The sequence below is a fragment of the Dermacentor albipictus genome, chromosome 6, assembly GCF_038994185.2.
Source record: "Dermacentor albipictus isolate Rhodes 1998 colony chromosome 6, USDA_Dalb.pri_finalv2, whole genome shotgun sequence".
NCBI classification, from domain to species: domain Eukaryota; kingdom Metazoa; phylum Arthropoda; class Arachnida; order Ixodida; family Ixodidae; genus Dermacentor; species Dermacentor albipictus.
The window spans coordinates 114,873,246-114,899,728 of record NC_091826.1 but is presented as its reverse complement, the minus strand read 5'-3'; the positions used below and the strand labels follow the sequence as shown (position 1 = coordinate 114,899,728).

Here is a 26,483-nt window from a genome sequence, read left to right as displayed (position 1 = left end):
TTCTTATGTACCAGTTTCTTCCGTTCCCTCCTCAGGTCTAGGCTAATTCGAGTTCTTACCATCATGTGGCCACTGCAGCGCACCTTGCCGAGCACGTCCACATCTTGTATGATGGCAGGGTTAGCGCAGAGTATGAGGTCTATTTCATTTCTAGTCTCGCCGTTCGGGCTCCTGCACGTCCACTTTCGGCTATCCCGCTTGCGGAAGAAGGTATTCATTATCCTCATATTATTCTGTTCCGCAAACTCTACTAATAACTGTCCCCTGCTATTCCTAGTGCCCACTGCCTTGTCTCCAGCCTGCTTCTTGCCTACCTTGGCATTAAAGTCGCCCATTAGCATGGAGTATTTAGTTTTCACTCTACCCATCGCCGATTCCACGTCTTCGTAGAAGCTTTCGACTTCCTCGTCATGATGACTGGATGTAGGGGCGTAGACCTGTACAATCTTCATTTTGTGCCTCTTATTAAGTTTCACAACAAGACCTGCCACCCTCTCCTTAATGCGGTCTCCGCTGCGCCCCAAAGAAGTCTGAGCACCTGGTCCTGAAAGCAAGAACGAGAGGCTGACCAGCAAACTACGAAGAGCCCGACCTTACCATCACACTCAACGGGACAACAATCCCGAAAGTCGACACCATGCGAATACTTGGAGTCCACATCCACAAAGACGGATCGGGAGCTGCAAGCCTACCGAGACTAGAACGCACCCTTTCGCAACTCACGCACCTTATCAAGAGGATCTCAAGCCAAAGAAGCGGGCTCAAGGAGCGAGACACTCTAAGCATAATACAAGCACTGCTCACCAGCCGCATCACATAGGGCACGCCGTACCTGGCTTTGAAGAACGGTGAAATAGAAAAGCTCAACATCATGATAAGGAAGGCAATCAAAGTCACCCTGGGACTCCCCGCCATGGCCTCTACATCACGTCTCCTTAAGATGGGCGTCCACAACACGTGGCAAGAGATCGCCGAAGCGCACAAGAACAGCCAGCTAGAACGACTCAAGCTCACGCCCACAGGGAGATCAGTGCTGCGACACCTAATACCCCTGTCAAGCGGGCAAGTTAAGTGCACTTACGGCGAGTGCACTCGGTTTTTAAATGCACTTTCTCAAATCTTAACGTCGCAGCGGAGTGTACTCTCAGATGAGTGCACTCAAGTCGGAGTACGTTCACGGAACGCACTTTGCTGGCCGAGTGCGTAGCCTCGCCGCCAATGGTTTGGAGGAGTGCCTAGCCTCGCCACCAACGTTTTCAACGACGCAAAATGTAATGCATAGAAAAAGGACACAAAAGCTCATTTCAGTTATTGAGCAGCTGTTAACAATATAATTTGTGTTTAGCGAGAAGCGAAACAGCACAATAAAGAAACGAATTTATCATGTACGCAACTAACGGCGCCAGAATGATGCGGCACTGCGGCGCCGCCATGTTCATTCAGTTCGTGTTTATTTTGGTGTGAAAGCGTGCTGACCACACCGGTCGTGCTTTGAGCCGTGTGCGTGGCATTTTGCAGTGTAGCTAAATATTTAACTCACCGTCTTTGCTCATATATACTCGTTCATATTCTGTTCTAGCAGGATCATGAGCAAGATCAACTGCCACCTCGCCGCACACCGCCATGTTGTTTTGGATTGGCTAGGCATTCGTCTTGGACAGCATTGACTTGCAACACACTTATAATAAAAACATCTTCGTTTTTTGTTGAGACAAATAGATGAAGTTTGTTTTTATATATACTTCTACTTAAAACATTCGCTTTTTAGCAGCTTTCTCTGGTTAATTTACATCTTTAAAAACTCGCTCTTAGTCTGTCGCTATTTTTTTTTTTTACTGGGAGTGCACTATGTTTTCCCGTTAAGAGGCGCGTTGCCTTAAGTGTGACTCAAGGTCCCGAAGTGCACTCCCCGTAAGTGCACTTAACTTGCCCGCTTGACAGGGGTATAACCTACAGCGAGTCGTATGTCGCAGACACAGACAAGAAAGAGCGAATACCACCGGACGTTCGAGAGTGCATTTGCATCGCACGTGTCCCGCGCAACATGCATCCCATATATCACAAGAGTAGAAGACAGGCTAGAGCCAACGCCATCAAACAAAGTTTCAAGCATGACCCGAATGCCCGCTACACCAACGCGGCAAAGTATCCGCATCGAAACGCGTACGCTCTCAGCGTCGTAGACTCCCAAGGCTCCGAGCTAGCATCGGCAACCATCAAGGCGTGCAACCCGGAAACGGCTGAAGAAGCGGCAATCGCTCTCGCCACCACTACATGCACAGACTCCGCGGTTATATTCATCGACTCCCAGGCCGCCTGCAGAAACGTCTTGAGGGGCCGCATCTCGGCCGATGCACTCAAGATACTAAAAAGGCGAAGCACTCCGCTCCCGTACACCTCCGTAACGAGGGTACCCGGACACGAGGGACTAGAGGGGAACGAAGCGGCCCACGCCGCTGCCCGCGAGCATGTGAGCCGGCTCCCCTCTCCCCACGCGCTCTCGGACCCACGACAGAAGAGGCGGAGGCCGTACCTACCAGCTATTCGGCCATATTGCAACATTACAGGCTCGAGCGTCGAGTGTACCCTCCACCGCACCCTAAACTCGACAGAGAAGAAAGCCTGATCCTCAGACGCCTGCAAAGTAATACGTACACGCACGGAATGATAATGCATCGCGTCTACCCGACGCTCTACGGCTACCTCTGCCCACTCTGCAACGTACCCGACACTCTGGCACACTTGCTCCTGAAATGCCCGTGGCAGGAAGGCAGCGGAATGCAACCAGAGACGCACGCAAAACGAGCAATAGAAGCAAACAACCCATTCGAAACGTGGGAGGCCAAGCTAACCAACGGGGACCTGGAAGACCAACGACAACTCGTCGCCAGGGCCAAGAGGGCAGTCGAAGCCAGAGGGTTCCTAGACTAAGGAGCCTTCCCACCCTAGGGTGATACCCATTCTCGCTCGGGACACTGTTTCGTATAATAAACGTTTCTTTCTCTATTTCGTGCACCACTCTTGAAGAGCGGTATGACTGTGGCCATTTTCATTTCTGTAGGAGTAATACCACTGGTTAAAATGTGATTCAGCAGTGATAACAGCACATACTTAACAGCATAGAAATTTCTGTGTAACTCGGCCACAGAAATGCCATCAACGCCAGGTGATTTACCAGCTTTTAGGTTAAAAAGAATTGATCTGAGATCAAGTTCTGATAGAGAAGGCAAGTGTGCAGATTTGTATACGCCGTTTCTTAAAGTACAGTGATCAGGGTGTGGTTTAGCAGTACCAGAAACGTGCGAGAATGTATGTATTATTCATTAGAGTATGTATTAAAGTCATTTGAAACAGTTGCCCCGTGTGCAGAAAAATGGGACTCAAGTGGTAACAGGCGGCTACCACGTTTGGATATACCTTTTAATTCATTTGCGAGAGAGCATGTCGTTTTCATGTTCGAACGAGCTTCTTTGACTTTTGGCCCATATGATTTCGCTTTGCTAGCCGAATCATGAGATTCACTCGATTTCTACATGTTTTAAATTGAATTAATTACTCTGGACAATTTGGAGCTCGTTAAGCTTGGGCCCACATAAGGTCCTTTTCCTTAATTGCCCCTAATATTTGTGTCGATAACCATTTGTTTTCTTCGTGACGTAATCTGACTTTTACAAACCGGGTGCATTTGTTTCTATAACTGTGGAGAAGCGGAACCAAATGGTCGTATAAATCAGCTGGAGAGAGTGTATATAACATGGACTGACAGTCATGCTTTGTGACGCATTCGTCAACGAGCTTAGGATCAACAATGCAAATTTCCTTTGTCATGCTGCTGACTTTCGAAGGTTTGGCATTTTCTACAAGACGATAACAGACGAAATAATGATCAGCGACCTTGGTTTCAATAACAGCTGCCTGCATCGCAAAATTGGAGCACCGAACATTAATATGGTCAATGCAGGATTTAACCAACTTTCCGCACAGAAATTCTTCATGCGTTGCTTGATGTATAATGCCTTCTAATCCCCATTTAGATAATAGATCAAAATAGTCCGCGACCGCTGGCAGAGTGGGGTGGAGGGTGTCGATGTTGTTATCGCCTAGCCCACAAACGTTTTCGTCAAGAGATAGGGATGATAGTGGTGTGCCAAGTTCTGATAAGAATAAGCGAACATTGCAACAAGGCGGCCGGTAAACAGACAAAACAGCTAATGAAGTCTCAGATGCGCATAGCCGCAGAGCAAGTACTTTAGCTTGCGAAAAGGAAAGCGGTATCTCTGATACAGACCACTTGTCTTTCGTAAATACGGCCACGCCTCCTCCTCTGCGCAACGTGCGAGTGTACGAAAACAACTTATGACCTGGTATAGAATAAGAGGACATGGCGTCCGCAGGAACATTAATTTCTGTCAAAACAAAGACGTCACAGATAGACAAGAAAGGCGAAGTTAACGCGCAAAATTATTCATGTGTTTACGGATGCTGTGGACATGGATGGGCTGAAGCCACCTGGACCACTGCTCAAGACAGGAGATATGGGCAGGAATTGGCAACAATTTAAGCAGATGCTGGAGCTCTACTTCACGGTAACAAAGCCGCATGACAAACGCCTGTGCAAGGCAACGAAGACAGCAGTACTACTGAGCTTAGCAGGGGATGACGCATTAGAAGTATTCAACAACTTCTTCAGTGAAGGCTAAAGCAAAGAAGACTACGAGGCCGTCGTTGTCATGTTTGATGCGTACTGGGCTGCTCAAACAAACGAAGTCTACGAGCAGTACCTGTTCCGGAAGCTGATGCAGACAGCGGGGGAGAGTTTTGAGCAGTTTGCACGGAACGTGAAGACGCAAGTCCGATCGTGCAATTTCGGACAGCTGTCAGACTCCATTATTCGCGACCAAATTGTGATCGGCATTAGGAATGACAGCCTCCAGGTCAAACTACTGCAAGACAACGAGCCCACGATGGCCAGAGCCGAAAAAATATGCAAGGCATCAGAGGCAGCTGCTTTGCAATGCGAAGCATGGGCGGATAAAGCAAACCAAGTAGATCCAGTCAATGTCGCTCGGATCTCAACCAGGCGTCCAAAAAGGTTCAAATGCTCATGTTATGGCAGAGAACGCAGGCCACGCGACTGCACACCTTATGGCAAAACTTGCAGAATCTGTAAAGCAAGGAATCACTTAGCTGTTTGCTGCAGAAGAGCGGCGAGCGTAGATGCGCTCCAGGATGACGGTGATGGCAACGACTTTGAGATTTTAGATCTGTGCACCGGTAACATACGGAATGAACGAGATTGGATGGTGATAGCGAGCCTTGGCGGCGACAAACTGAAATTCAAAGTTAACACGGGATCTCATGCCAATATCATACCGTATTCAGCCTACAGGAAGCTGCGGCCAATGCCGCCTGTCAAACGCAGCAACACCAATTTGCGGTCATACGATGGGGCCAGCACCAAACACCTAGGTGTCATCAGCCAAGAAGTAGTTGTCGGTGACAGACGGCAGCATTTGGACTTCTTTATCTCCAAGAAAGGAAGGCAGGCACTGTTCGGGCTCAAGACAAGTGAACTTGCCTTGAGCCCGAGCTTGCACACGCAAAAACAGAAATGGATGAAGGGAAAAAGTTACCTTGATAAATGACAAGCTGCGAATCGAAAAAATGCTTTACACCTGGGATGACAGCGATAACAGCGGAGTTCAACTCGGTGATAAAAACAGTTATCAAAGCAAAGACTGACTTTCACAACCTCGTGTTAAGGAATTTCGCTTACTCAATATAAATGCACGTAGTGTTGTAAATAAATTGGAGGCTTTGGAGGCTATCTTGTTGATTCACAATCCACACGCCGTAGTTATCACCGAGACTTGGCTGAGAGATGATATTGATGATGAAACTGTTTCCCCCCGCTCTTATCAAGTTTTTCGCCGTGAAAGAGCAACACGTGGAGGAGGAGTTGCGGTCCTGGTGAATCAAAACACAGAGGCACACACGTTGCAGCAAATAGCTAACCACGAAAGTATGACTTTAAAACTGTCGTACGGGGGTAGATCGTTTGTGCTTTTTGCTGTATACAGACCACCTGATTCGCCACCTCAATATTTATGTGATCTGGCCGATCACATGTCTAAATTTCGCCGTGATAAAATATATCTTGTCGGTGATTTTAATCTCCCAAATATTGACTGGAATGATCCCTTCCCTAGTACAAACAATGACATAAATGCTTCATACATGTGTGATATTATGCTGATTCATAATTTGCAACAAGGAGTTAAGCACCCAACTGGCATACACGTTGAAGTTGCATCTATTCTCGACCTCGTCTTTCTCAGCCAAGAAACAGAACGTTTTACTGTTTCAGTTGAAACTGGGTTTTCTGATCACTGCATGGTGGTTTTTACTTGTCCCATTCAACAAAATGTCGACAGTGAATCAGAAAAAATTATTTCCGTGAAAAACTTCTCCAGAGCTAATGATGAAAGTGTGTTAGACTACTTCAGCTTACACCTTGACATGTTTCGAGGAACTAATGTTGATGAACTCTGGAATAAATTTAAAGAAATCTGTACGTACTGCATTGATAACTACATTCCTAATAGAACAAAGAAAACGTGTAAAAAAACTCCTTGGATCACGCGAGAAATAATACATTTGAAAAGAAAAATCAAACGACTGAAGCGTGGGGGTGCCTGTCGAAATATAGTTAAAATACATCAGGCTAACTTCACAAGCGCATTGCGCCAGGCTAAACAAAATTACTTTCCGTATAGCCTGCCAAATTTTCTTCGTGACTCACCACATAAGTCCTGGAAATCTTATCGAAAAAGAAAAAAAAAACAATTACGCGCATTTCATGTCAAGGTGTGCAGCTTGCTGATAAATCGCAAATCTCTGAGGCATTCAATAAGTATTTTCAGAGTGTGTTTTCCCATCATGGTTTATTTGTTCAACCCAGTACCATGTCTCCCAATTCGACCCCCGACATTGTTTCTTCATCTGGCGTATTCTCCATGCTACTCAACCTCAAAACTAAAGAGTCCGCTGGACCTGACGGGATACCAAATATTTTTTTGCGCCGGTATGCAGAAGCCATCACAGAGTTCCTGGTTGTTATTTTCCGCAAATCATTTGAAACAGGAAACATTCCTTCCGACTGGAGGAAAGCGCGAATTGTGCCTGTGCTGAAAAAGGGTGATCCTGCCTTGATTGCTAATTATCGTCCCATATCAATAACTTCCACATGTTGCCAACTTGCTGAGCATATCATACCTAACTACATAACTACATTTCTAAACGATAACAAGGAACTTACCCCCCATCAGCAAGGGTTTCGAAAAGGCTTTTCCACTGTCACTCAGCTAACTTCTGTCATTCATACTTTTGCAAGTGTACTAAATAGCGCTGGTCAAATGGATGTTATTTTTTTAGACTTCAGCAAAGCCTTTGATGTTATTTCTCATGCCAAACTAATTTACAAACTTGAACTTATTGGTCTTCCTAATTTCATAATTCGTTGGATTTCCTCATACCTTTCTCACCGCACACAATTTGTTTGTATTGATGATTGCTATTCAAACCACCTGCCGGTCACTTCAGGCGTCCCACAGGGAAGCGTCCTCGGACCTCTCCTCTTTTTGATATATATCAATGACATTACTAACGTTATAACTACCCCTGTTCAAATTAGATTATTTGCAGATGACTGCGTCTTATTTCACCAAATTACTTGCCAAGATGATCAAGTTTTACTAAACTCCAATCTTCAGAACATACATACATGGTGTAATAAGTGGGACATGAAGCTAAATTTAGAGAAAACAGTATACATGACGATAACTAACAAAAAGGCTTCCTTCTCATTCCTTACAATATTTCATCTCACCTACTGACCGAAGTCAGCGAGTACAAGTATCTAGGAGTTACAATAACGAAAAACCTTAGCTGGAATAAACATTTATCAAACGTATGCTCCTCAGCCTTTCGTAAACTTTGCTTTCTTAGACATAAACTAAAACTTGCCACACCTGAACTTAAAAAATTAACCTACTTTTCAATAATAAGGCCATCACTAGAATATGCGTGCACCGTCTGGGATCCCTACACTAAACGTAACATCGAGGCCCTTGAAATGATTCAACGCAAAGCCGTCCGTTTTATTTTTTCAAAGTATCGTGTAACTGACTCACCAACGACCATCATGCGCACTCACGGTATTGAAACATTACAGCTGCGCCGGAAAATTCAAAGACTGAAACTACTTTTCTTACTAAAAAACCATAAACTGTCTATGAATGCAGACCCCTTCCTTAAACCTAACACTACGCGCCAAACACGAAATCATCATGCACAATCATTAACCCCTTACAGTGCTAGAATTAACGCCTTTAAATACTCATTTTTTCCACGCACCATTGAGGAGTGGAACAGGTGCCCGCCAGATCTTTTAACCAGAGCTGATTCTTTTGACTCAATGTTTTCTTCACAGCATTTAATTTGAGAGCCATTTATTTCTACGTTTACTTTTTGTATTTTGCATCTGAGCCTTGTATTTATTGCTGTATTTTGTGTTACAACTTGTATTTAACATTTTTCAATTTTGCTAATCCTGTTCTTGTTGCATATATTATGTATTCGCCCCTCCTGCTTGGGCCTTCTGTAGGCCTGCAGTATGTTCTAAATAAATAACTAAATAAATAAATAAATAAATAAATAAATAAATAAATAAATAAATAAATAAATAATTTGCTCGGGCTAGTTACCAGGGCAGTCGACGCAGTACGCATAAAGGGTGCTGACTGACGCGGAAGAGCGTTATTCACAGATAGAAAAGAAATCATTAGCAGTGACTTCATCTATGGTCGACAAGTTGTCTTGGAAACTGGTCATCGGCCGTTGATGGCTATAGCTCAAAAAGACATCACTGATATGCCACCTGGACTACAAAAGTTTTTATGCGTCTGCTCAAATCTGATTATGTCCATCGATACGTTCCAGGAAAAGAACTCATCTTGGCAGACATGCTCTCGCTAGCCTCAGCCGTGATGCCGGACCAGGAGGATGCTGATGCCGATGTGGAAATCAATGCTGTGAGTGCAGTTACAACCATTGTCAGCGGCGTCACGCTGAAGCGGCTAAACGAAGAGACTGATAAAGATGCCTATGTATGCGCCGTAATTCAGGCCGTTCGCAATGGTGAAGAAGTTTAAGGAAAGCTGAAACCTCTCACACGCGAGCTGTCAATTGCGAAAGGTATTCTACTGAAAGGTACATAAGTGAGCATGCCTGTGTCCATGAGAGGCAAGATGATGGCACGAGTGCATGACAGTCACATGGACCTTAATAAATGTAAAGCGAGGGCAAGAAGAATTTTTTTTGGTGAAACATTAACGCAGATAGAACGCAGGCGAGAGCTGGCGCGGACAAGGAACGCGCTTGAAAGAAACATTTCAGCAAATGCTATAACCCTTTCGTATTCCCACACGTAAGCAGTCCTAAGTGTCTCTGATGCATTACCTCCAACCAACATATGCGCAGTGGGAAGCGATCCTCCGTCGCTCCGAGCCTCAGGTCGGGCTGGCCCTGATGCGACGAGCACAAGCAGTAGCGACAGCCAGTGGGGCCCTGGACTATAAGGGCCCCAACCACATAAATTCTTTCACTTTATTGACACGTGTATTTATATTTATCGGGCGACCAGGTTTCGCCGCTTAACAAATCTTATCGCACAGCGCGGGACGCGCTTGCATGCATCCGAAGTTTCTGGAAAGGTATCGATGCTTCTATCCGCAGTCTGTTATCGCCGAACCTTGTGTTATATGACTGACGCGAATGATGTAGAATTTTATGGAAGGCACGCGGGTCCCAACGATTAGTCTGGAACATTCGACGACTCTGTATAAAAGCCGACGCGCTTGACCCGCTGATCAGTTTTCCGACGATCGCCGACCGTGTTCGCCGCTATCGTTGTGCTATAAGTGTAGCCTGTTTTTGTGGGCACAGGTTCGCCCAATAAAAGCTAGTTTTGTATTCCACCGTGTTGCTTCTTTCTTCACCGTCACTACCACGTGACATTATAATAAAGTTTCTTCTCCCTCTCTCAGATGCATTTTTTTATGTTCTTGTACTGTGTCTGTTGTGTTGTAAATGTATGTATTCGTGCGTTTTTGCCCAGTGTTTTGCATCTATGCTCAGAATATGCTGTTGTTATGGTTGATTACCTGTGAGTGTAACACGTGTCTATTTTATTTGCCAATTTTCCTCATGTACCGAAGTAGGGACATACTGTTATTGGTAACCCCGGTTTAGCACCTGGAAGTACATTTACTAGTTCATTTACGGTTCTATCTAAAAAAAAAATGTGGTTGTATGCAGCCTGCCCGGCTCTGCAAGAAAAGCGCAATGTGGCCTTGGCAGCCTGCACATTGTATTTATTACTTTCTTTGTATCAGAAACACCATTGCGTGTTTACTTGCACGTTGGAACTGTAAAAGCGCACAAAGGCGGGTACGAAGAGAGTGGACAGGACGAGGCTCTTACTCACAATTGTAAAATTTTATTGAAAGGAAACAATTATGTGCACAAAAAGGAGTAGGAAGGCTGCGCATGCGTGTCAAGTATCACGGAATAAATCATTTCAAAGGCAACGTTAAAAGTTACTCTAGGTATCAATGAACTGGAACTCCTTATCATGTAGCAAGACCGAGGGGTGACTGACGGAGTTATCTCCTCTTTTCTTTATGTGGAAGGCCTCTGGCATTTCACGGGTTATCTGGTTAGTGCTTTTCAGGATAATCTGACTGTCTTCGCAAACAGGATAACAGCAGCAATCCCTACAGTGGGCGGCTACATGCGTCGTTCCTGATGAATTATAGGCCGCCAGGTGCTCTCTCAGCCTCGTGTTGACGCAATTAACGGCCAGACTGGCCTACGTAAATCTTACCGCAGTCAAACGGGATCATATACACTATGCCCGTCGCACAATGTATAATTTTTTTGGTGCGCTAATATTGCACTGCGATGGCGAACCGGCGAATAATAGAACAAATTGTCTGAAGTTTGTTTTTCGCTGAAAAAAAAAAAACACCTCAACCTTATACCTAGTCCCTATATATATTAATTCGTGCGATGTTCTATGTATGTACGGAACGACGGCTATTTTATTATCTTTACGACGGTCTTCCCGGGTGATCTATCTTCTTTGCTTTTTATGTCTTTCAAAGTGTTAGCGCACACTCATTTAATGACAGTCTGGGATAGCCTGCTTGTTGGGGCTTGTCGATCTGGTTGAGAAAGCTCGTTTTCATCATGTGTGGACATGATTTTTTTGTCAATGCGGAACCTATGCTGGACTTTATTATTCCTCTTTTCACAATTTGTAATGGTCCAACCTGTACTTAAGGGTAGGATTAATAGACCTGGGTTGCTCGTACCAGCAGTCGTGAAGCGGTTGAAAGAGTAGTCTGCGATCATTGGTTACGTAGGTTTACAGAGGGCACTCTGTGCGTTGGGTCAACGCGAGGCTGAGAGAGCACCTGGCGGCCTATAATTCATCAGGAACGACGCATGTAGCCGCCCACTGTAGGGATTGCGGCTGTTATCCTGTTTGCGAAGACAGTCAGATTATCCTGAAAAGCACTAACCAGATAACCCGTGAAATGCCAGAGGCCTTCCACATAAAGAAAAGAGGAGATAACTCCGTCAGTCACCCCTCGGTCTTGCTAAATGATAAATAATCCAAGTTCCTTCATAGTTATGCTATGTTCAGACTACGTTCGTAAGGCGCCGATTTTTCGTAACATACGTAAGCGGAAGCGCAACAAGCGTACGCGTCTAGTTCAGACTGCGAACGTAAAGGTACCAACGTGCGCAATTCTCGCAAAAATCGTGGGTGAGAGTGTTAAAGGGTCGGCAACATTTACGACTGTTATGTTACGACCGTTGCGACACAGCCAATGACCGATAAGCTTTCGGCTTTCAACAACCGGTGACGACACTTCCCTCCTCCCGTCTGCAGACAGCTCCGGGCGCGGGAAGTGCCATTCCGCCATTCCGTGCGCACGATTGGCTGTGTTCGTGAAAATGTTTGCAGTGCGCCTTGCGAGACTGTTTTCAGTTCATCTGGTTTATCCGCCGAGGAAATCGATGGCCGCAGATGCGTGCTCCGAACTTCGATGAGTGGTCTCATTAGGTTTTCAAGGAAGCGGAACTGCTGGGGCGACATGCGCATGATGTTATGAAACATCGCAGCGTCACCAACTCGGAGCTTGGCGAAAAGGTTGTGAAAATCGCCGTCCACGGCCCTGGCGAGAAATACTTGCCGCACCCAAACCCTTCTGCGTCGCCTTCGTCGTCTTTGGGCGATTGAATACATGACTATAAGTTTGTTTTGAGCGTGAATTTCTTCGATCTCGGCCAGCGCTCGCATGTTGACAGGAGCCATATTGGACCGCTGGTGACATCGATTCTGCAGCTCCGAATTTGATTGGCCTGTTGTAAAAGCCGTAATTTACGCAGCAGTAAATGTGAACAAAGGTGCCGGCTTAACTGCCGTAACGTTTTTTACAGCCGTTACGTTCGATACGCCAAAAGAGCTGTTACGCGCATTACGACCGTAGTGTGAACATAGCATGAGACTTTCTTTAACTTTTAACGTTGCCTTTAGTATTGTTTAACCGGTTATTCTTGACACGCATGCGCAGCCGTCCTACTCCGTTTTTGTGTGCATAATTGCTTCCTTTCAATAAAATGTTTCAGTTGTGAGTGAGCACCTCGTCCTGTCCACTCTATTCGTTCCCGTCTACGTGCGCTTTTACAGTTTCAAAGTGCAAGTAATCCGACTAGCCCTGTTTCTGTTACAGTCTGCACGACAGTGCGTGGTGTCCGTAGCTTCCACAATATTTGCACTGTACTTGCGTCGATAACGGTTTCCCTTTCTTCGTGGAACGCTCGTAGCGCTCCGGTAACCTGAGTGCTTTCATCGGCTCGCCGTCTGTGGTAATGCCTTATGAATCTTGTTCTGCCGTTCCCGCGGCAAGGGCAAGCACCTCTGTGTCTGCCAAAAATAAGACCTTCATGGTAGAAGCTGTTTCTGCAAGTTGTTGGACCTCACACCATACGGTTCCCTTATCATGCCGCCTAGTATATACGAGAATTCGCATTTGGGGCCCACTTGTCATATTGCCGTAATATATGCATTCAAATGCTCTCCTTCTTGCTGGCAGCGGCGATATTACTGCAACCACTCGGTAAGTTCATTTGGCTGTGGGCCATAGTAGCTGTTCAAGGTCGTCAGAACGTCATTGTAACTCAAAGAACTTGGCGTTATTTCCGCAGCTTACCCAAATAAGACTTCAACTGTGGACGTTCCATGAGCGGCTACAAGCAAGGCTCTCTTTTTCGCATCTTCTGTAACGCTGTTCGCTTCAATGTACGCTTCGATTTTCACAACATACGGTTGCCACTTACCTTTAATGTTATCGAATTCTAGTAGAACGTGGCCCATGAAGGGCGTTTGGTTCGAGCATTGTGACGTCCTGCAGGACTATGCTTTTGTTTCGTTTGTGTAGCCGTCACCGCTGGTCCGCCACCCCCATGCATCCGGAAGTCAATGAGAAATTGTCTCCAGGCATAACGGCTAGCTTTATTTTAGTCTAGGATAATGTATAGAGAAGGGGACTAGGAAAGTACGAAACGGTGAATGCAAGGCGCTTGCGCGGCTTCTGCGTGCCTATTGAGCCGACGTAGGTGTGACAGCACTTATTGATAGTTTTTTTACCACTACTAAAAATTAAATTATGGGGTTTTACGTGCCAAAACCACATTTTGATTATGAGGCCCGCCGTAGTGGAGGACTCCGGAAATTTAGACCACCTGGGGTTCTTTAACGTGCACCTAAATCTAAGTACACGGGTGTTATCGCATTTCGCCCCCATCGAAATGCGGCCACCGTGGCCGGGATTCGATCCCGCGACCTCGTGCTCAGCAGCCTAACACCATCGCCATTTTTACCACTACTGGGTTTTCTTTTTCCTGGTGCTGTTATTTGCATTTCCATGTGCTTTTATTTTTCGACGCATGTGACACCTTCGAATGCTGTGCAACTTGAAGGTTATTTTTGATAGTGATCTTAGTGTACGCCCAGGAGTCGGGTGAAGGTCATGCGACAGTTACGTATCACATACAATGTTTTTCTGAAATAAACCTCCTTTGATGGTGAGCGTCATGTGGCGTCCCCTCCTGTTGCTTAGCATAGTCACGCTGTTGCAACCACGCCCAATTTCGTGTCCTGCTGAAACCATGGCACTAAGAAGGAGCGTCCACCAAAAAGTTTAACACACCGGAAAACCTTCCGGACCCCATCTCAACTTGTCTTGTCCAGCACAGTAGCAGCGGCACTACTCACCCGTCCTCCACAGCTGACGTGCGCGACAGTGCTTTGCGAAAAGGTAGGAACGGCTTGGCTAACAACGCATGCACTCATCAACTAATTGGCCTGCACATATACGCACTGCTAGCACCCCTGCAGTAACTGCAAAACAAAATAAGTGGGCTTCGATCACTTACGTCTCTGGAGAGATTTAATCACTGTCAAGAATTTCCAAAGACTATAACGTCGAGTCTAACTTGTTCCTATAAAGATGCTCAAGAACCACTCCGTTAGAATTTGACAACAATGCAATAACCTTCCCTGTTTTGTCGATAGAATCCCGTGGTAAGACTTCCAGGCAGACCTACATTATTGAAGCCAGAAAACTCAAAACATTAAAACAGTCACAGGATCACGTGGCAAAAGACAATGTTCCTTGAAACCCCTGGCCGAGCACCCAGAAAGATAAGGCGTTAAGGTAAATTCGAATTCAGCCTCTGTTAACACCGAAGAAAATGATGAGTCTTCACGGCTCCTTTTAGAATTATTACACGCGCAATCTTCCGCGCATGCCACAAATAGAGCGATGGTCCTTTTCCACATTACCTATTTGAAAGCGCTCCATCAAGGGCATATATTGTCGCTCTTGCTATGCACACGCTTTCTTGCGCTGTTGTTAAAGATGGCATCTGCTGAACGTAGCCACTGTAATGCTGGCTGCGATGTACTACATCTTGCTGAAGCATCAGATTTCTTCTGTCATTTGCTTAACATTTAGATTAAAACACTATCCAGCGGGTAAGAACATGTTTATTTCCAGTATCCGGAAGTATTCGATGGTAAAACAGGAACATCAGTGTAGAAAAACGTTCTTTTCCCATACTATTTCCATGGACTCCCACTTGTTTCCTGAAAGAAAGAGAACAACATCCAAAGGGATTAGCATAGTGCTTGATGTTCACTAAACAGACACTAAATATTACGCGTCTCGATGTAGACAAGCGAGCGCATTTACGGCTAATTCACAGAACGTGTTGTGCAGTGAATGTGTAGCCTGGATATACATACATACACACACACACACACACACACACACACACACACATATATATATATATATATATATATATATATGTATATGTATATGTACATATATATATATATATATATATATATATATATATATATATATATATATATATATATATATATATATATATATATATATATATATATATATATCCAAGCATGTGAACTCACTAGGCCACCCTTCAGGAAAATTCAAGGCCACTATTCACACGAAATTAGGATTCTCCACTCACTACGATACAGAAGCTGGCGAATGATTCCTAATAGACAAGTTCAGCTCACTTTTCTAGGGGAATTAATGAAAACATAGGTTGACATTCATGCTCAACTAGTAAGAGGCATGTTCCCAAGATGTTTGGTGCACTAATCAATATTTTTTCTGTCGGTTTTAGGCATTTATTAACGGTTATACGGGGTGTCCCAACTATCACGCACCAAGGTTTGGAGATATGCAAATGGTACATAGCTGGACAGAACCAAGGTAATATTGTTTGCCGTCGCTTGGAGATACTCAGATTATTTTTTGCATTCCGCCTAATTACAGAATTGGACCTACTTATTTAAACAACTTCTCAGATATTATAATTAGATAAACAATGTTAATGAGGAAATTGTAAAGGAACAAGAAAAACTTTCGATACGGCTTTCTGTTGCTGAATATATGCTACATAAAAGTGTTTTTCCGAGTGTGAAAGAAGCCCGCGAATACGCACAAAGTGCCTCGAGCGGCCAGTCGCGCGGCAGTTTTGTGCAGATGCGCACGAAAAAAAAAATCACAGCTCTTCTACCCTGCGAAGAGGGAAGTCCAATGAAGCTGGCGCTATGGTTAGTTTTGCTATGTTGGGGCTTTCCTATGTCGGGGATTTGCTATGTTCAGTTTTACAATTGTGAGTTTCGTATTGGGCGAATAAAGAGACATTTACTCAAAGATCCCCATTGTCATGATTTACTTCTTGACCATTGTAATAATTGTAATAATAATAATAACACCGAGTCTTCCAGCTCTACTTATTTTGTGGATTTTTTAGACTTTGCCAGTGAACTGCTATTTCCTCCTTAACGGCAATGGAGATGGAGTCTCACGCGCGTCCGCCGGAGTCGGCAGTGCCCGCGGCGGCTGCCTCCAGGAAGCGCAACGGCACCGAGAGCGACACTGAAAGCGACGACACCATGCAGTACTATGTCAGCGGTGAAGATTCTTGTGACGACGCCTTCGAGCTGGTGCGGAGTCATAAAGCAAAACGAAGGTTTCTCAGCGCATCCTCGAATTCGAGTGAGTCCACCGTGAGATCTTTGCAGAATACCGAGGAGCTCACCATCCTGTTAACGCTAGTTCTCGCTATTGGCAACCTGAGACGCCTCAACAGGCAAGCCGTGTCTTCACATCTAGAGGCACTGGTTCCGAATGAAATCAAAGACATCAGAGTGAACACCGGTAAGAACGCCCTAGCGATTGACGTAGAACACGTGGCTGCGTTGGATTCTTTGCGCAATGTCACGGAACTTGACGGGATGAAAGTCCGCCCTCATATTCCGCTGGGCAAACAAATCAGTAGTGGCGGAATTTACGATGTTGAGACTATTGTCGACTCCAATCTGCCGATCTTAATCAAGCCAGCTACAGAAAACACCATCATCACAAACGCGTTTCGTCTCGGCACGTCAGGGTGTGTCAAAATCATTATTAAAGGCGAATCCCTACCATCGCACGTAAAAGTGGGCCACTTCCGACACGCAGTTCACCCCTTCATACCAAAACCGCTGCAGTGCTGGAAGTGCATGAAGTTTGGGCATGTGAGCACTGTGTGCAAGAACACTACCGTCTGTTCTCGCTGCACTGGGCCCCACACAACTAACACGTGCGAAGCCAGTGTGCTGAAGTGCACGAACTGCAGCGGCCCTCACGATGCCTCCTCGAAGGAATGCCCTTTAATTCACAAGGAAATGGCAATATTGAGGAAAATGGTTAGAGACCACCCGTCTCACCGAGAAGCAGCAACATCTACTAGGCGGTGACGATCGCATCGCCGACGTCGATCACGAACCTCCAAAGCCTCTGCAGAGCGCCAGCCACGTACACTGCCACCCACTCTTCAGCCCAGGCCAAACGCAGTCAGCTCAAAGGACAAAGATGCAACGAACAGCCCTGCTGCTGACGCGTGGCCTGTACTCCCCAGGCTACATGCTCCTACTGAGCGCAATCAGACTTCTACAGCAAGGGACACTTCGACTGTTCCTGATAAACTGACGGACCAAGATCAACAAATTGTTGTCATGATCAGCTCTCTGGTGAGTACTATTCGTGTTCTTCTGGACAAGATACAGACACCAACAGCTCGAAGTGCGTTGCAAGTGCTGGATGCCATCAATCCGGTTCTAGCGAGCCTTCAGAAGTCCAGTGCTTGAGAACTTCTACAGCAGAACCATGGCTTATCGACAGCAACAGCGATCATTCCGGGATGATGTCAGAAGTGCCTCTATATTCCAATGGAATGCGAGAGGCCTAAGGTCACGTATTTCGGATTTTCGACAGTTCGTGTTTAGCTACCACTTTCCTATACTGGTGATCTGTGAACCGAACTTATCAGCCTCCATAAGACTATCAGGATATGAATCTTTTGTTTCAACAATGTGTGTCCGTAGTAGTAAGGTTCTGGTTTACATTCGCAAGGACCTAACGTATTTTTCGCTACCCGTAGCGCCACACGACGGTAACCAATACGTCTGTGTTAGTGCGAAAAAGAAGAGGCTGTCTTTTACTATTATTGGCGTCTACCTATCCGCAACAAGTCAGTTTGTCAGCAAAAGACTAGAAGATATTATGGCTACTACTCCCGGTCCTTGGATAATAACTGAGGACTTCAACGCTCACCACCATATATGGGGAAGCTCCAGGATAAATTCGAGGGACAGGTCACTAATATCCTTTGCATCAGACCACAACCTGTGTCTCCTAAATGACGGAAGTCCGACATTTCTGTGAGGAACAACGTACAGTAACTGCTTTTACTTGACTTTGGTGTCACGTTGCCTGACTTCGAGCGTGCAGTGGTTCACTGATATTGAAACCTATGGAAGTGATCATATTTCTACCTTTGTGAGAATCAATGGTCTAGACGCCGCATTACCGGATGCATCTCGCCAAATCGATTGGTCAGTCTTTCGAGATTGAATAGAAGACACCTGCAAGAAACATATCGCACGCAGATTAGAAGACATAATTGCAGACGCAATGCAAGATTGCACGCGTTGCTTCACACATTCGAAAAAGCGTACAGAGAATGACACTGAATTGCAAAGGCTTCGTACAATACGTCGCCGTGCTGAAAGAAGGTACAGGCGCACAAAGTCAATTCTTGACCTCAGAGAAGCTCGGCGCATGCAAAAGAAGATAAGACGCCGAATGGATAAGCTAGCGGATCAAAGATGGAAATGCTTTTGCGAGTCACTAGACCCCCGCAAGCCATTGTCCCGTGTGTGGCGTACCCTACGGGGTTTTTGCTCAAGACCCCAGCAATGCGAACGCCCTCGCTCTCTATCAAAACCGCCGTGAGATAGACGTTGCAGAGGAATTTCGCACGCAAATCGCCGGCGGCACAGTTTTAGTCCCTGACATGGCTTTAAGCGACATCCCCAGTCCACGAGATACCAGTATGGAGGCTCCATTCTCTATGGAAGAGTTAGAAGCTGCTGTGGCGCTCTGTAGGCGTTCGTTTTCACCAGGGCCCTATGGCATAACATATACTGCTTTGCGCCACCTAGGCTGAGAAGCACGAAGAGAAGTCCTCAGCCTTTTTAATAGTTCATGGCAAGATGGTGTCGTCCCACAGGAGTGGAAACGCAGCCGCCTGGTACCGCTACTAAAAGCAGGAAAGTCGCCGCTTGAACTGGCATCGTATCGGCCTATAGCACTTGCCAGCTGCGTCGGGAAACTCATGGAACGCATGATCCTCATGCGTCTCGAATGGTACCTAGAACACCACAAGATTTACCCCGAATCTATGGCGGGATTTCGACGAGGCCGTTCATCGAGTGACAGTGTCATCGATTTAGTGTCATCTGTAGAACAGCAAAAATCTTGGAAACTATTATCAGCAGCGCTCTTTCTGGACGTGAAAGGCGCTTACGACAATGTTGTCAATCAGCCCATTCTAGAAGCACTTTTCACAATTGAACTAAGAGGGCTAGTATATCGATGGATCAGAAACTACTTGACACAAAGGCCCTTGTTCGTACGTACGTAAGATGGTCCGACTACCAACCACTACATATGTCGAGGAGTTCCCCAAGGTGGGGTTCTAAGCCCTATTCTTTTCAACCTCGCGCTTCTTGGGCTGACCGAATCCCTACCGGAAACAGTGAGTGTCTCAATCTACGCCGACGACATCTGCATCTGGTCATCAGCGGTCACTCGTCTGCACGTTCGCGCAAGGCTGCAGAAAGCAGCAACACAGGCATCTCACTACTTTCACACACAAGGCCTTACCATCTCAACAGAAAAATGTGCGTTAGTCGCTTTTACACGAAAACCAATGTCTCGTTATCCAGTATGCATTAATGGCCAGCCTATCTCCTACAAGAGAAATCACCGGTTTTGGGGTGTCATTGTGGACCGGGACCTCTCTTGGAGCCCTCATGTTGCCCACTTGAAGAAGCTCACATCTGTTGTTCATGTCTTTAAGTTTATCGAAGGCAAAACATGGGGATCGCCAGTGGGCTCCATGCTACAGTTATATCGATCACTTTTTATAGGATTGCTACGTTATAATTCTCCCGTGCTTGCTAAAACATGCAAGTCAAATCTTCGAGAACTACAGAGCGTGCAAACACAGGCACTACGTGTTTGCCTAGGACTTCCGCGGAGCGCCTCAACAGCAGGAACCATTATGATGGCTCGAGACCATCAGATCACGACTTACATTAGCATCGACATGCTTAGGGCCGATTTTCGTCATGTTTCACGCATGCAATCAAGCTCTCTTGCCTGCCTGCCAGAATGACGACCACAGGCGTCGTTCTCCAACGAGGTCAGCATCCATCGTGCCTGTCTACCATCGGGCTTCACACCCTCAGCACGTTCAACCTCAGCTTTGTGGTGTTTAGAACAACCTCAAGTGCGTCTCACGGTTCCAGGGATAAGAAAGAAGACCGACCTGCCTACCTTGGCCCTGAAGCAAGCAGCTTTGGATTGTTTGAACACCTTCTACTTTGACCGAGTCCACGTATATACGGATAGCTCTTCCACTCAGACCAGCTCCACCGGCGCAGTGGTTATACCATCACGATCAATTAGCGTCCGATACAAGATTTCTCACATGACAACATCGACTGGATCGGAGCTTGTTGCCCTCCGAGGTGCCATTGATTACATTAACAACCAACCTGCTAATTAGTGGGCAATTTTCTGCGATTCGAAGGCGGCCTTGCAATGTCTTCTGTCATCTCTTCGTCGCGGGTCGTGTGAACAACCAGTGTCGGAGATACGAGAAATGCACCATCATATGATAGCGAAAGGACATGACGTTGTGTTTCAGTGGCTGCCTAGTCATTGCGGTATCTCCGGCAACGACCTCGCTGACGAAGCTGCTAGGAAAGCACACGAAGGAGCAACCCTTGTTTCTGTACCTTTATCGCGGACCGATGCAGCCCAACACCTAAGCAATGTAGCACACCGTATGACATTAGAGAAGTGGCATACACCTGAATTCACTCAAGAACGATTGCATTCCCTCGACCCCTCTATGCAACTGCGGCTGTTACCAGGGCTTCTGCGAAATGAGGAAACAATGCTGTGCCGCTTACGCTTGGGCGTCGCATTCACCAATGCATATACGTTTTTATTGGAATGACTGATAGCGCCGACTGTAATGTCTGCAGTGCCGAGGAAACTATCGAACATCTACTGTGCTACTGCACATCTTTTCAAAATGAAAGACATGACCTCTGCACAGCTCTCAATCAGCTAGATAGAACACCGTTAGGCCTCGCATATCGCAGCTACAAAAGGCCCCAAAAGCTCTGCTGCGATATTTGAAGACTACTGGATTGAGTTAGCGTCTGTGATCCGGACTGAGTGACCGAACGATATACCCAGTAGACTTTCTATTCTTCTTTTATACTTCCCGTCCCCTTTTTCCTTTCCCCAGTGTAGGGTAGCCAACCGGGCTCAGTCCTGGTTAACCTCCCTCCCTTTCCTTTATCATTTGCTCTCTCTCTCTCTCCTCTCCTTGTGATCGCTGTGGTACACGACAAGTGGTTGCACTTTGTTTAATGTTCTTCCCGAATGTTAAGTCGATGCAAGATTGGTATCACCATATCCTTACTTTTTCGTAATATGCATGTGTTTTCAAGCAAAGGTTTACTTGTGCACACTTTGCAGTGATACGGCAAATGCGACCCAGTCCCATTCTTGATTAACAGAGCATGCTCTCGCAGGTGGTTATGTATAGAGCTCCCAGTCTGGCCATTGTACACCTTGCCGCAGTCTAACGGAATCTTATACAAGACGCCAGCGGAACGTTTTTCGAAGAAACACTTTACGTGGCCTATTACCCATACCGCCCCTTTAGGGAAAGACAGGCGCGCACAAATGCGAGAAAGTTTCCGAGGAGTCGAGAACTGTGCTTCCTAATGGCAAAGGAGGAAGAACGATCTTGTAATTATCGGTAACGGTAGTCGCTGCAAGACATCCTCGGTCTACGGTCGATGCGCTATTTCCAGCAGAGCACATTCTGAACACTGCCGTTCAAAGCGGCTTTTTTTCCACGCCCCTGGGCTTGCACACCCACGCTTGCAGAAGGCGAATTTATCTGAACGACATGATTGTGTTGTACCGGCAGTAAGAAAACAAATGCCAATAGAGAACAGTTTATATGAAGGCGACGCTGAAAAATTTGCTGATGGTGGAATAAAGCCCACGTCTAGGACCACATGTACAGCCTACTTGGAGCAGTGTAGAACCAGAAAAATTGTGACTGCGAAAGTTTACTGCCAATGACGCCACATCCCCAATACGTTTTGGTGGTCGTGGGATGCGCATTCCGTTGGGGCGTTCCTTCAACTACCGAATTGCGACCAATCTCTAAGGACTCATGCACTTTGCGTCGCACAACACTGGCAGATAATCAGTCAATAAATTGATAAAGGTAATAAGGAGTGAAGAGGGTTTATATGGTTCTCATCACGGTTCATAATGGTTCGACGTGGATGCATAAGGTGCTGAAGAGGGATAAGGGCCTATAATGATCTGGAAAATTCTGATCAGGTTGATATGGACAGATAAGGGTTCTTAAGGGTCGGCTAGAGACCGATAAGGTTGTTAAGGACCGATGACAATTAATATGGGTAGGATCATGTCCGATAAATTTGACAAGGACAGAAAGGAGTGATAAGTGTTTACATTGGTCGAATAAAGTTGGATAGGATTAATAATGACAGCAGCCTGCGAGCAGGTGAGCAAGTGCCACAAGCTTACTCATACTAAGAAAACTCCAGTGGAGTTTCTGTGCGAATTTTTTCCCTTGTGTATCTCAGGCAGCTTTATACGTCGTACAGCTCACACACCAAGTATTCGGGTCCAGCCATTCCCTAATCACAAAAGATCCATCATATTTAGCCATAAATTTGAGTTTGCGTCCGTGGTACTAAGTTTACACGTCGCTGTCTTTGTAAGTTGCCACTGTACGATGTAATCAAAGCGCACCTGCGCTTGTTTTGTGCTGGAAGCTCTCTGGCGTTTCTCGGCTCGAATGTGGCTCATGAGCGGCTCTCGTCTCACGGAGCGTGTTGCATTTACGGGCTTGTCTACGTTAAGTGATCCTTTGAGCTTCGGTAATTGCCTATAGACATTATGTTTGGCTTCGTCTCTGCAGAACTCTGAAATGAGGTATTCGATACATACGCGACTGCTTTTACGTGGTACTGGAAACAGCTGGAACGAGTAACCCCAGAAGAAAGAAGTTAGATTAGCACAGGAATTTTGGCGTAAGGACTGCTTTCTGTTTCTGGCAACGGCACAGTATACGAAAGCGCCGCATAAAGCGGCCCAGCCTTAACGTCAGCACTCGCGAAAACTCGGCGTCCTGGGTGCCTGCTGCGGCAAGGGAACGCCGTCCACACTTCTCATGGCATGAATATTTAGCGCAAAACACCACTCACCTCTGAGTAGCCAAGGGATACTGCACAAGCGTCTTTGGCCGTTAACCTCGCCACCGATAGCACAACTGCACTACGTCATCTCAGTAATCTGCGGGTTCTCGCCTGCAGCCTTACTATAGCGAGGTGTTGGACAACCAGAGTAGTTGCGCGGGTTCCAGGATGGCGCCATAATTTAGGTGGAAGCAGCCAACGCTCGGCGTTCGGCGCTCACCATGCTTAGGCGGACCACGAAAAGGACGGCCGGCTGCAGCAAACAGATTTCGTGATGCCGCCAAAGTATAGTATGAGGAATCAAGCAGTGGTCCTGGCCTGAATGTTGTGCAACTTTGGTAGGTGCCTTCGGCCGGCTCTCCTATGCCTGCGCTAACTCTGACCAGCACTGCTTCGAGGGCACGCCTCGCAAAGTGGATTTCCGTCCACAGCAGTCAGTGACGTGGCCTACAAGCTTTCCATAACTTGGGCACGTGGAGGCGCCGCCCCGTCGGGTGACGCCGTCGGTTTCACTCCAGCCGCTCTGACTCACCCGGCAACCGCTGCTCCTGCTTTTATCCACCGCGAGGCGGCGCCCGGGCTGACACTTTCCGGAAGCTTCGTTCACTCCATAACGGTGGGTGGCCCAACTGAAGTTCGCGAGCGATGGCCATCTACCCAAGTAGAATTGGCACGCCCGTTACCATCTCTGAGTGTCACTACGCCTGACCAATCGTTACGTAGTATTCCACCCTCAAGAACGGACAGCTCAGCCGCACGCGACGTGTCGTCGAACTCGGATGATGCAGCGCTACTCCTCCAGGAGCAAGTATGTCCACAGACCCCAGCGAGGAGACGTGTCCTGAACCATTAGAACCACATCCTCGGAGTTCAACAGTCACTGGCTGAAGGCGCAGAAGTTCGCTACCTTCCCCCGCCTGCCGAGCAATGTCTCGGTAAGGAAGCCAGTGCCACGAACACTGCTGAGGCCATTATTATCAAAGGCCTGCCCGTGTGGCCCACGTTCCCCTATACGACGGGCGAGATACTCAGGCTTCGGTGCAGACACAGCTGTCCTCTGCATCGAGCACGCAGAAGCTCGCAGCGCCGCCTTACCAACTACTGGGCACGTGGTCTCTGACTGATGACCCGACTTCTGTCCAGCAAACGTCTTTTCCTCCACCTCTGGGCATGCAGAGCTCTGCAGCACGCGACGTTTCGTCGAGCTTGGGTGACTCGAGCCATGGTGGTCTGGAGCACCCGTTTCGTGTTTGGAATACGGCCTGTGCGATGGGACGTTTGCTCTGGCCGTTCACTTTGTTGGCGAGGGCGATGATGCGACCCTAATTGGCACTCTAAAAAGAAAGGGGGAACGTGCTGCTGCCAGCATTCAGCATGCGTTCGCTCGCTATAATTCATCCGTTGCCTTTAACGAATAAAAGTACGATAGATATGACAAGTGTCCTCGAAGGGACGTTTACTTTTTCGGAAGTATTTAAAACCAGCGGCGGCATCATTCTGCTTTCGTGGCATATATATTCCTAAATTTGTTGTGGCGGGAATTTCTGTGCCATCACATTGCCCAAACAAGCATCCAGACGGGAGAGAAAAAAAATATCTTCAGCAATGCTTTGATTCTGCAAGGAAAATAGGACACCTGGCTACATGGCTACAAAGACAATAGGATACCAAAAGGGACAGTTTCTTTACCTGTAAGAAACTCTACAGTATTGGTGCTTACAGTACACCATTAGGAGCGACCGCTCTATCTTGTTGAGATCACTCGGTCATGTTGACAAGGAAAGCCCAGAAGAGGTCCTTTGGGATGAGATTCGGCAATCATGACATGCACAGAGGCTTCCGGTCGTTTTCAGAGTTGCCTAAATTAAATGCGATAGGCCAGTAGCTCCACCTTTAGGGACCTTAAGCAACACTAAGGTCCCTAAAACTTGCATTATCTAGGGACCTTAGTGTTGCTTAAGGCCGCTAAATAAAAATTACCAAGGAATTGCCACTCTTTTATCTTGGTGCCGTCCTCCTCACTCTCGTACTTACTCTCTTTTCTCCTTTCTCGCATCTGTGATTGCGGCCTTGATGATGCCTAATTTTTCGAACAGCTAGCGGGGATATTTGTTACTTTGCAGAAGGTGGCAAACTAGGGCGCGTGCGCCCTTTATCTAGTCTAATTTTTACCCCAACCAAATATGTGGTTGTAGCCCAGACATAAAAATTGATAGTCTCTTAAGCAACTTGACGTGATTTCAATGCGATAGCATTGACTGCTCTACCTTATCATCTTAACTTAAAGCTCTACATTAATCTACCTTGCTCTAATTTGTACCAACCTTAATCCTCCTTACTCCACCTCAGTCTACCTCAATTCACATCAATCCACCTTCATTTCTCCTAATACACCTTAATTTATCTTAATCCACGGTAATGTACCCTATTCCAGCTTAATTCACGCTGGTGATGATTTCTCCTGTCGCTTCTTGAGGACAACGGCCGCTTTGCTGCCTCATGGGACGAGTAATGCTTTCGCAATATTATTGTCGGTAGTGGGCGATGCGCCCGCTCTCCTCGAGGTGAGAGTGTCGCGCCGTTTCCTATACATACGTCCCGAAGCCACTGAGGGTCATAGTTTACAGCGTTCCAGCCGCGCCGACCCCAGAAGAAGACGACGAATTATAGGCTCGGTTTCGAACGTCCGTCTGTATTTTTAAGTACTTTTTTAGCAAGTGTCGAGTAAAATTTTGCTTTTTGTGCCTCGCTCTCACCGAACGCTGGCCTGGGGGTCACCGTCCTGCGAGGGAAGCACATCAAGCGGCTCCCGAGGTGCACCGCACTGAAGCAGCAGCGCGGCGAGCCTCCGCCCCCCTCCCCCTCCTTCATGATG

The 26,483-nt window shown here is 46.6% G+C and overlaps 1 protein-coding gene across 2 annotated transcripts in view; it reads right to left on the bottom strand.

Moving 5' to 3' along the window:
• Positions 1 to 15,165: 15,165 nt before the first annotated feature.
• LOC135908314 (uncharacterized) overlaps positions 15,166 to 26,483 on the bottom strand; it is a 494,518-nt gene continuing 483,200 nt past the window's right edge. For both annotated transcript variants that reach the window (XM_070541265.1, XM_065440067.2), the window contains exon 7: positions 15,166 to 15,280. In XM_070541265.1, the coding sequence (XP_070397366.1) occupies positions 15,254 to 15,280 (27 nt within the window). In that variant the 3' untranslated portion in view covers positions 15,166 to 15,253. The remainder of the gene's footprint in view (positions 15,281 to 26,483) is intronic.